General features: G+C 44.6%; 1 protein-coding gene across 2 annotated transcripts in view; it reads left to right on the top strand.

Annotated features, from left to right (window-relative positions):
- Window positions 1-12,482, top strand: part of LOC138528636 (transient receptor potential cation channel subfamily M member 2-like) — a 1,006,635-nt gene that overhangs the window by 987,413 nt on the left and 6,740 nt on the right. The window contains exon 24 of one of the 2 annotated variants that reach the window (XM_069640452.1): window positions 11,544-11,668. The exons of the other annotated variant lie outside the window; for it this stretch is intronic. Within the exon in view, the coding sequence (XP_069496553.1) occupies window positions 11,544-11,632 (89 nt within the window). The 3' untranslated portion in view covers window positions 11,633-11,668. The remainder of the gene's footprint in view (window positions 1-11,543; window positions 11,669-12,482) is intronic. 2 annotated transcript variants of the gene reach the window in all.

Here is a 12,482-nt window from a genome sequence, read left to right on the forward strand (position 1 = left end):
CCAGCTCTTCGCACGCTCCGGAGGCCTTCGGCGCTGCATCCCGCATCTGAAAGACAAAAGAAGGTGCGTTTAAAGACATTGGGCAACTTTATTACTCACCTGCCATTACTCCTTCCCACGCCGAATCCAGTGGGTATTCCAGCACCCTTCAGCTTCTCTAAAGCTCCAAACTTGTACCTGCTAGATAAAAGGGACAGTTAGTGCGCATCGTGAAGCAGGCTACAAGCGCTTACTTACGTGCTTTCAGGCGCTTCTATTCCTCACGCGGGTTCGATCCTCAACTCTCATCAGCCCGCCATCCGCCATCGCCGGAACCCTGCAAAACAAGGGATATCATTACAAAAGACTTTTAAGACATTTGAAGTGCCCAGAACTTACCGTTCGTGCAGTTAACGACGGACAGCAGTCCTCTGAGGTCAAGAGGCCTGCACCCTTATCCAGTGAAGAAACTGGTTACGGCACCCTGCCCCGAGGCAGATGGAGAGCTCGGCGTTCACTTACCTAAGGTGAGGGCGTTAACCTTTGGGGTTCTACAGGAGAAGAGAAAGGGAAGAGGAGAGAGGCACCCAATAACCCCAGTTCATTAATCCCATATTTTCTATCTGCAGACATCTTACTCTTCGAGTCAGACATACAGTGCACAGAGGTCCAGCCCAAAGAGCCAACCGTGTGTTACACATCACCTTTGAAGATACGGCATTCACCCAGTCAAGACCGGCGCCTCTGCGGGAATCAGGTGAGCGTTACAGAACGCAAAGCCTACCGCAAAACTCCCACCCAGGCGGATACCGACAAGGTAGCCCAGTTACTTGGGGAACTAAGAGCAGAAGTGCATGCAGCCCGTCAGGAAACGAATGCTCTAAGAAGGGAACTGATTATTTCCAAGGAGCGAACAGACGATCTCGCTAGACAATTGCTACAGTCACAAGCCGGACAAACTCCGTTACCCGCATCAGGGGCAAATCTTCCTTCAACATCCTCTACGAACCCAGTGCAGATCAACCTACCTGGGAATGTACCTCTGGGTCCGCCCGAACGATTTTCTGGTGACCCAAAGAGGTTTGCAGTATTTATTAATCAGTGCCGGTTGCACTTCTTATGCCGGCCAGCAGCCTTTCTAACTGATCAAGCTAAGGTAGCTTTCGTGCTTTCGTACCTTAGTGGCAATGCGGCAGACTGGTCGATCCCTCTAGTTAATCAAGATGATCCGGTTCTCCATGATTTTTAAGCTTTTCAGCTCAGTATGGAAAAACTGTTTGCAAGACATTCACAGGGGCAGGCCTTGGACAATGAGCTCCTTTCATTGCGACAGGGTAATCAAGACCTTTTGGCTTATATTGCGTCTTTCAACAGACTGATAGTGGAAACTCGATGGCCTGAGGACAAAAGGATTACGCTGTTTTATAGAGGTCTACGTGGAGAGCTCAAAGATGTGTTAGCCCAAGTAGTGAATCCCCCGCAAGACTGTTCGGACTATATTGACTTAGTCGTTCAAATTGACCACAGACTGCAGAACAGGAAGGCCGATCGTTCCAAGTTTGATGCTCGAGTATTTTCCAAACCACCAACTCCTACCAAAGGAGTAGACTCCGGGGAACCCATGCAAATAGGGGGCCTGAAAGGACCACTAACACAAAAGGAGCGGGAAAGGAGAAAACAGCTGCAATTATGCCTCTATTGCGGAAACTCGGGGCACTTTCTTCGAGACTGTCCGGTGAAACCAGCCAAGAAGGCAGTAGGAGCTGCAGTTACCAGGGTCACAAACTCTGAGCAGGGAAACAACCTCGCCCGACAAGAATAGAGGTCCTCTTGCCGAGCGTTAAAACCAGTTCCGTGACCTCGCATTTTGTGATACCTATGGTCCTCATTAGCCCTGAACATCCGGATCGATTACATGCGATTGAAGCTTACGTCGACAGCGGTGCCATCGGCAATTATGTGGATCATGAAATGGTTTTGAGGATGAATCTGACTCTTTGTCCAAAGGCTGTAAAGGACGTCATTACTACGGTGGATGGTACGGAGATAGCCTCCGGACCAGTAACGCATACCACCCAAGAAGTGACGCTAGTAAGTCAAGATGGACACCATGAGAAGATCGTGTTCGATGTGATCAAGGCCCCTCAGTTCCAGATTATTCTAGGAATTCCTTGGTTAGAGAAGCACAATCCTCAGATCGATTGGCGAGCAAGAAAGGTTCAGTTTCCAGAATGTGTCGCTACTTGTCACCCTCGACCTGGTGTTGCACTGGCAGCAATTTCCTCGGAGGCTCCCCAGTTACCTCCTGAATACCTAGAATTCCAAGATGTTTTCCGGAAGGATCAGGCTAACTCTCTACCTCCTCATAGGTCTTATGACTGCCAGATAGACCTGATACCTGGATCTACTCCTCCTTGTAGTAGAATTTATGCCCTCACCGAGCCTGAGAATCTTCACCTCCGACAATACCTGGATCAGTACCTAGCGAATGGGTTTATTCGCCCTTCCAAGTCCCCTGCTTCCTCAGCTTTGTTCTTCGTTCCAAAAAAAGAAGGGGACCTTAGAACTTGTATAGATTATCGCGCCCTGAACCAGATCACCGTTAAAAATAGATATCCGTTACCTTTGATCCCTGAACTCCTGGACCAAGTCAGAAAAGCATGCATATATACAAAGCTGGATCTTAGAGGAGCCTACCACTTGGTACGAGTAAAAGAGGGCGATGAATGGAAGACGGCCTTCCGCACCAAGTATGGGCTATTTGAATATCAGGTCATGCCCTTCGGACTTTGCAATGCCCCGGCCGCCTTTCAATATTTTATGAACGATGTCCTCAGAGAGCTCATAGATGTGTGTGTTGTTGTTTACATTGACGACATCCTTGTTTATTCTTCATCGGAAACTGAATATCGGAAACACGTGAAAATGGTCCTCGAGAGATTGCGGCAACACAAACTTTTCGCTAAGTTGGAAAAATGTGTTTTCAATGTGACTGAAGTTGAATTCTTGGGATTCATATTATCACCTAGCGGAGTGCGTATGGATTCAAAGAAGGTCGATGCAATTCTCAAATGGCCATCGCCATCCTCCGTAAAAGGTGTTCAAAGCATGTTAGGCTTCGCTAACTTTTACCGCAGGTTTATCCCCGAATTCTCTCGAATAGTCCAGCCCATCACCACCTTATTAAAGAAAAACAAACGTTTTGAATGGTCTACTGAGGCGGAACAAGCTTTCCAGGATTTGAAGACTAGATTTATCTCTGCACCGATCTTAAAACATCCTCGCCCAGAACTCCCCTACATCGTTGAAACTGATGCTTCGAGCCTTGCCATGGGGGCAGTTCTATCACAAAAGGACCCAGTAACCAATCAGTTGCATCCTGTGGCATTTTGGTCCCGCAAATTCTCGCCTCCTGAAATCAATTACACTATTACTGATAAGGAACTTCTAGCTATCAAGTCCGCCTTTAAGGCTTGGCGGCATTATCTTCTGGGGGCCCGACACACCGTTACTGTGATTACAGATCACCGAAACCTGCAGTATTTGAAAACCGCAAAAGCTCAATCCTCTAGGCAACTCCGTTGGGCACTATTATTTGCCGAGTTTGACTTCATAATTACCTATCGACCTGGTACAAAAAACGGTAAAGCTGATGCCCTTTCTCGGATGGGAGTGGAAGAACATTTGATCAATCCTAAACCTGTACCTATCATTCCCGAACAAAGAATTCTAGGTGTAATCGCCACACAATCCATAGAGGAAGTTAAGGAGAAAGCCAGGCTACTGGTAACTCCAGCAGACATACAGAATTGGCATCTGCAGGGAAAGGACTTTACGGTGAAGGACAACCTATTATATTTCCAAGAACGGTTATACCTGCCCAGCACAGATTTACAGAAAAAGGTAATCTCTTGTTATCACGATTCTTTAATGGAAGGACATCCCGGTATGACCAAGACCTCGGAAAAGATCAAGCGCTACTTCTGGTGGCCGTCTTGGAAAAAAGATATCAGAGACTTTATAATGTCCTGTGGAGTATGCGCCCAAAACAAAAGTCAAAAGGAAAAACCAGCAGGCCTCTTACGCCCTATTGACATCCCGCCTCGCCCTTGGCATATGCTTTCTATGGACTTCATCACCGATCTACCTCCAAGCTCCGGATACAATACGATCCTAGTAATCGTGGACCTATTCTCCAAGATGGCGCATTTCATTCCACTCAAATGCTTACCAACAGCAGCAACTCTGGCCCGAGAATTTCTCGAAAACATCGTCCGACTGCACGGTTTTCCTTCAGTTCTAATTTCGGATCGAGGTAGTCAATTTATTTCTCATTTTTGGCGAAGTTGCTGTCGGTCGGCTCAAATTGATGTGAGACTTTCGACCAGCCACCACCCTCAAACCGACGGACAAACCGAGAGGACCAATCAAACTCTGGAACAGTATTTGCGCTGCATGCTACAACAAACTGAAAAAACTTGGAAAGATATCCTTTGGATAGCCGAATATGTCTACAATAACTCTGTCCACTCGGGAACTGGGAAGACCCCGTTTTTTCTGTTATACGGTAGTCACCCTCGAACCTCGGAGTTGGATCCACTCCAAGATCTTGGAACACCAGCAGTAGACCACCTGCATTCTACAATCACCCAAGCCTTTAAGGAAGCCGTTTCCCACCTTCAAAGGGCTAAAGAACAATACAAGAAAGGAGCAGACCAACATCGGAAGGAAGCCCCCCAATATCAAGTAGGAGATCAAGTCTGGTTATCCACCAAATAACTACCTCTAAAAGGACCACGCACATTCAACCCAAGATACCTTGGTCCCTATTCCATCACTACCATAGTAAATCCAGTAGCGGTCAAGTTGGACTTGCCCCCTCACATGAAGATACATCCGGTCTTCCACGTCTCTCTATTAAAACCCTTGCAACCTCAAACCCGATTAACTACATCTCCAAACCCTATTCTAGTTGATGGAGAACTCGAGTTTGAAGTCAAAAGCATCCTGGATTCCAAGATCTCCAAATCTAAACTATTTTACCTGATTGACTAGAAAGGCTACGGTCCCCAAGAAAGATCCTGGGAACCTGCAGAATATGTCCACGCGCCTCGTCTAATCAAAAGATTTCATCGAACATTTCCTAACAAGCCCAAACCCCCGGAGAAGCCCGGTTTGGGAGGGGCCTTGAGGGGGGGTGCTGTCATGATCTCTGCTTCCAAAAGATCAGGACTTGCCCGACTCCCTTGGAAGCAGACCCATAACCCCGGTTCCGAGTGCCAGCCAGTCCCAATTGGGACCTTTTGGACCCTGTCCTGGCGCCAGTGGCACCAGGCTCATAAAGATGCCCAGTCCCAGCGCTGGAAGCGCCGGGCTCATAATGCTTGGGTGGACTTACCTGCAGCAGACCATGCTGCTTACTTACCTGCCGGTTGAACCCCTGATCCTCTTCTGTTTGGGACTACTTTTCCTGTTGGGTGGGGCAGGAGCCACTCCCTAGGTTCAGAACACTGGAACTCTTCTGGAAAGCAGGAACTCTTTTCTTACCTAGGCGTGGCTGTGGAAGGAGACACCTAAGCACTACAGGAGGCTATTTAAACCACACCCGATGGATGAATCTTGCTTTGCGTTATTCTGAATTCTCTGCAGCAGAACGCTCATTGTGTCTTCTGCTTCTGATCCTGGGCCTAAGGGAACAAAGGCTTACCATCCTGGAATCCAGTCTTCAGCAGCACCTGTAAAGACAAAGAAAGAACAGGTTAGCACTACGGTCTTCAGTGGCAGCGCATCTCTTACCTGGTCCATCGGCTGTCACCAACGCCTCGCGCTGCATTCCGGCATCTGAAAGACAAAGGCTTACCTACTCTTTGCATGCTCCGGAGGTCTTCGCACTGCATTCCGGCATCTGAAAGACAAAAGCTTACAAGCTCTTCGCACGCTCCGGAGGCCTTCGGCGCTGCATCCCGCATCTGAAAGACAAAAGAAGGTGCGTTTAAAGACATTGGGCAACTTTATTACTTACGTGCCATTACTCCTTCCCACGCCGAATCCAGTGGGTATTCCAGCACCCTTCAGCTTCTCTAAAGCTCCGAACTTGTACCTGCAAGATAAAAGGGACAGTTAGTGCGCATCGTGAAGCAGGCTACAAGCGCTTACTTACGTGCTTCCAGGCGCTTCTATTCCTCACGCGGGTTCGATCCTGCCGGAACCCTGCAAAACAAGGGATATCATTACAAAAGATATTTTAAGACATTTGAAGTGCCCAGAACTTACCGTTCGTGCAGTTAACGACGGACAGCAGTCCTCTGAGGTCAAGAGGCCTGCACCCTTATCCAGTGAAGAAACTGGCTACGGCACCCTGCCCCGAGGCAGATGGAGAGCTCGGCGTTCACTTACCTAAGGTGAGGGCGTTAACCTTTGGGGTTCTACAGGAGAAGAGAAAGGGAAGTGGAGAGAGGCACCCAATAACCCCAGTTCATTAATCCCATATTTTCTATCTGCAGACATCTTACTCTTCGAGTCAGACATACAGTGCACAGAGGTCCAGCCCAAAGAGCCAACCTTGTGTTACACATCACCTTTGAAGATACGGCATTCACCCAGTCAAGACCGGCGCCTCTGCGGGAATCAGGTGAGCGTTACAGTATAGTTCACTCAGGGCCACATGTAAGGGACCCTGATCTCTCCATATATCTGACCCTGTTCCGTGACCTGTTGCATGATGGCCTGCAACCAGACCATGCGGTCCTGGTGAGTCCACTCACCTCTCACAAATAACTTATGTAAGAAGTGCTCTCTGGCTATTTTCATGTCTATCAAGGTCGTCATTCTGGAATTTGAGTTCCTTCCTGACTTACAGAAGTTTATATTATATTTTTGCAAAACAGACCTTTTCCTTAGAGCGTTCCTTTGAGGAGTGCTTTACAGCGTAACACAGCGTGTGCTCCGACCGGATATGTGTATCTGGTCAGCTGGCACGCTGTATTAATCTGCACAAGTGATAGATCTAATCCAAACGTCCGGCACGAGCCCCCAATTTGTAAGAGGATTCAATTCAACACTACAGCTAAGTCAATGCCTAGTCTGGGATACTGAATGGAAACCCTTATTGATATATCTTTATGTCCAGTTCATGCGTTCTGGATGACTACCCCTATATAACACCCCTCTCTTGGAATCCCCCTGACCCCACTGAGCCAAGAAGTAGTTCTGTTTTGCAAGTTAAAAGGTTTATTTGATAATTTAAACAATAGATATATATATCACACTTTATAATAATTTAATAATTGAATATCACACTGAATCTGAGCAGTAATCAATAATGGATAGTCTGGCACTAGCACACTTGTGAATAGGAACAGAAGAATAAGGTGGTAGAGAATGCTTTATATAAGTTCAGATGGATGTAATGTTGAATGAAAATGCAATACAGAAAATACTCAATATGATTTCAACAAAACAATGTAATCACTTTTCTCTGGCAATCCCCTCCCCCCTTTATGCAATGCAAGGAAATGGAAGGAAAGCACACAGTTCTCAGAAATGCAATCAAATGTAATTCAGTTCACCCCAGCAAGCTTAGACTACAGAAGTTCGAAACACAGGCCCAAAATGCTTTTATATGTGCTGGCAATGAAGTGGAAAATATGCTAAAATGCTTTTAATTCCCTCTTGAGGTTCAGGGTGAGTGGTATCAAGTTAATATTAGTCCAGGCTCACTCTAGCAATGATTCAGGGATGGTTCTTAAGAGGCAAACGAAATTTTAGCAAGGAAAGCAAGAACTGCTGTTTTCACACGTGGAGAAATTTGAAAATCGCGGCAAATTCGCGAGTGCGTTTTTCACGATTGCGGCAAAAGTGTATGGAATAGGAATGCGGTTTTAGGTTCGTTGAAAAGCCAAGATTCCCAGCTTTCAGAGGAAAGTTACTGCAAGTCTCTAAGACAAACGGTCACGGAGATATGAGCGATTTTGTGAAGGTTGTTTTTCGGATTTGAAATTTTAAAGTTCAAAGTGACAAGTGACAGCTAGCAACTAGAAATGACAGGTGACAGCTTTACAAATGACAGGTGACAGTTAGGAGGCAGTTCTACTTAGATTAAAATAGATTGAATTATATTATTTTAACTAAGAGATTGGTTCTGCACAGTCTGCTAGGTACTCACAATATATTTTTGAAATAAATGGGCCTCGCCACGGATCTGGTCAGGTTTTAGACTGGACTCTGGTCTGGTCTCTGCACTTCACAGTGATCTGGGTCAGCTCTGCTCTCTCTGGGTACAGCACTGCTTCTGGATCTTTCTGCACAGCTTTCTCTGGAGATTGATGGATTTGAAGTCTGGATCTCTGGATGTGGTATGGTCCGGCAGCATGCTCCGCAGCAAATGGAATTGAATGTCCCTATCTGTCCTGTCTGTCTGCTTTTATGTGTTTTGAAAATGGGTGTGTGTGCAGCATCACTAGGCTCTACCCCTCTCCACTTGTCATTGGCCACTTCATCCTCTTCCCCTTGATTGGGGGAATGAAATGAAGTGTCATCATGATGAGGTCTGTTTATGGTACAGAGAACCCACCCCTGTCAAATTACACACAATCTATATTTTGACCCAAAAGACATATTTGCACAGGTACACATTTGTTTAAAATTACATGCACCCATCACATATCACAGGAGGTATACCCTGTCCAAATCTGCTCTTCCTGGGAGCTTGCATTCAGAAATGGCAACATTTGCACTTTTTAACTGGTTTCGTAATATCGGACATTACCCCAAATTTATACACATGTGCGCAAGGAGTATGGACATTACTTGATGAAGTGTCAGATTTTTAACATGCATACATTTTAAGTAATACCCTCTTAACTGCTAGCTTGCCCCCAGATCATACCACCGGTTCTAAAAACCTCTTAAAATGTGGGCAGAAAAATCACAAGAATTATGGTATCATTTAAATAATTTTCACAAGTCCGTACTATGAGTTATTCATCTTTTTCTAAAACCATATTCTGGCTACAGGGGTGTGGTTTCCCCCCAGCACAAGGTTGAATTTCTGGTTTTTCCAGTTCTGCCAAGCCAGCTTGCTCTCACAGGCAGTGCTCCTCCCCTTTCCTTCCAGGAGGAAGCCACTTTTACGGCCCCATAATAAAACATTTGCCTGAGTCAGGACAGGGCTTTGTTCAATTTCCTGCAAAGCCCAGGTAATTCAATCAGAGAAGTGTCATATCCCTTTTGGTGGGAGCAGCAAAAGGGCAGCTAGGCCTGGGAACACAGCTGTTGTGCAAGTCTCATCTCCTGTCGGGGGTAGCTGGTGGGCAGAATTCAGTTCCTTAAGCCGGGCCCCAGCTAATGTCACTTTTAGTTACCCAGTTTTCTGCATTCAAATAAAATTAACCATTTTTACATATGCATCTAGAATGCTGATTCTAAGTTTAAAACTATGACATTAAAACAATTGCAACCTATGTGACACTCAAAAGTAGGTCACTCATTTCTTTTAAACATTTAGATTTTTTAGTGTCTTTCAGTTCAAATTTACTTAAACTGCTGAAATCCACAGCTCAGCCAGTCTTGTTATAAACCTTCAAGTCACTTCAGAATATAACTTTACATTGTATCCACCCCTCAGTAAGTCTTTCTTTGGCATGCTTTGGGTTCATTTATTCAGTTTTACACAAAAAAAAAAAGTCTGGTGTTGTTTTAAAACGCCGGCTTTCTGATAGTGGTGAGTACTGGTAATGCAACCATTTTTGGGATTTAAGAAAATGAATTCCCCACAATTCTAGGTTGCTTTTGGCAATCAGCATTGCCTTCCCAATGGTTTCAGGCTACTGTGTGGGTAGTCCAATGGTGGTTTTAGGCAGTGCCCTTCTGTGCCCATAACATCGGCAAAAATGATTGGCAGCCTATTCTTCATGCATTTCCCTGTGCAGTTTCTGGGAAGCTCTGGCCGTCATGATGTTTTCAATGCCAGTACTGTACAGTTTTTGAGGTAGGGCTCGGATGCATGGGTAAGAACATCCCACAAAGTTCACACCGTACCTAGTTTTGAGTATCGGAAATGGAAACACAAGCTCCTGGGGAGGGAGAGAGCAAGATACAAGATTTTCAGGGATGGCCTTGGAACAGGTGTGGAGCAGAGGACATTTATTCTTGAGCAACCAGCCCAAGCTTGCAATCCTACTAGAAAGGGGAAATGTGTCAGTGTTGTCCATTTTATATGTGGTTGAGAGGGTTGTTGAAGATTGACGATTGGTCCAAATAACAGTTTTGGTCTAAGGTGTGGGGTGAACATTTCTGAGAAGGGAGGTGGTCAGCAATGCTAAGACAGGTCTTTGGTTTGTAGATAGACAATAGTTTATGGTATATTCGGCAGAGATTTATACTAAGGGCCTATTAAACATCTGCAAAAAGGCACAGATTAGGGTTGCTCCCCGATGGCAAGTGTTGGTCTTGCAATTATTCGCAGGCTACTCTCGCTCATATGTTAAGTGACTGTCCAGGTGTAGAGCAGTTTCTTTATTAGAATCAACATCCCAATTGTCGACTGTGTGAAAGAATCATGAGAACAGATAAAGTTTGGTATAGATGAATAACTAAAACAGTTAGGCTGGGGAGAAAGAGTTCCTTGAGGGGTGCCTTTGGATGACAAGAAAGGGATTTAAAAATTGTGGAAAACTAAAGCGTGTCCGTAGACAGGCGTTTGGGTGGAGGAGATGGGGCGCTCGCATCAAATCAGAAAATTCAATACAAGAGGCAGGACTGTAAATACAAATTTGAGAGGATGTCGGGAATTTCCTAGAGGTTTACACTTGATGGCTCTGGAGGATTCTGGTCAGGTGATTGTTCTTTCTCTTCATCTTTTTCCTTTTCCTTTGCCCTCTCCTCCTTTTTATCACATGATCCCCCATTACCCTGTTTCTGCCACTTTTCAATCCTTGTTTTTCCCTGCCCTAGTGTGTTCCACACGGTGCTTAAAAACTATGGCTGGGATGTTAATTAGTTGAAATAACAATTCCTGAATGTAATGCCATTGAAATGTCTCATAGTAGTAAAGTTCCATGGTATTAGCTTGAGATGTCTGTGGCCTGTATGCCATCTCTTATTGGGGTTTTGCATGAGAACCATTAATTTGGGTAAAACTAAACTATTATCATGGCTGAAGATGTGCTCCATGAAGCGCTATGTATGAATGTGACATCATCGTTATTATTATTTTATTGAGATTAAGTCATATATTTGTGGAATTAAATGTTGTAAATATTTTGGCAGATTAATTATTCAGCAATATTGTGCTTTGTAACTCCCAGTTGCTATAATTCCCTTTGTTGCCCTGCTATTATTAGTATCATTAGTTCCCAGGGCCTATGTATTCCATAGTTATTGATCACTCAGTCTTGTTTCACTTAGAATCCCAATCACCTTACTCCATAGCTTATCAATGTACATATCTCTTACCCAGTAAACCAAGGTTTGATTTCATAGCCTCCCCTTATCACCCATATTTTTAATCTCTGAATTGATCATGCCCATATTGATGTATGTGTCAATTCTTAATGTATTCCCAGGTTCCATGAAGCCAAAAAACCTTGAGGAATCGGGCCCCCCTAAGCCTGTGGACGTCCAAGATCTGTTGTTTCCAAAGTCCACACTGTAGACATTTCTGAGACCTGATAACCTGCTTCAATCCCAGGTAAAGCTGATCACACAACACAAAAGGGACTCATCAATGCTGAATATTGCTCAGAGAAACCCAGCTCTAAGGTCAATTAGTGATATGCATGTTGCTGTCAAACTAAATGAATCATGTTCTACCCATATATCACAAAATGGACAATATAAGATCTGAGATCGGGACCAGCGCCTTTCTCTTGTCTCCTCTCTATCCTTGTCACATGTTAGTGAGAGTTGAGCCTATGACATGTTTCTTAACACTAGAACTAGTCCAATTTATTCCAGGAAGCTCTGACCCACCTGATTCTTGGTTTCCAGAAATACACACGTTATTGGAGAATCATGAGTGAAAATTGGTGCCTGGTATGCAGTTTGGGAAAATAGGTGGCAAACATTCATATAAGATCATCAGAATCTGCTTTATGTTGGATAGAATGCTTCCTCATAAAATAATCGTACAATATGGCACAGCAAGAAACACATACATATGACATATTCAACACTAGAAATCAACATGAAAATAATGAACTTGGCTCAGAGAGAAAAGGAATTGTACTTACAAAAGCCTTGTGGGTGTTTGGGGTTGCAGCGCAGCATGTAGAATCACATTGCCACAAGGTGCCACCTCGCTTAAACACTCAGCATGTTAAATCCCAAAATAGGACCAATTCAGATTGTAGGCTTTTAAAATACTACTTTGGTGTAGAAAGCACAGGTTTTTAAACCTAAAGGTTGCCATTTCAAGAGTGCCTTTCTTAATACAGTGACGACATGTGGCCCTTGGCCATAATATAATATAATATAGTTTATATAATATATAAAATATATTTGCC

Source organism: Ambystoma mexicanum, chromosome 7q (assembly GCF_040938575.1).
Source record: "Ambystoma mexicanum isolate Mex_15411 chromosome 7q, UKY_AmexF1_1, whole genome shotgun sequence".
Classification (NCBI taxonomy): domain Eukaryota; kingdom Metazoa; phylum Chordata; class Amphibia; order Caudata; family Ambystomatidae; genus Ambystoma; species Ambystoma mexicanum.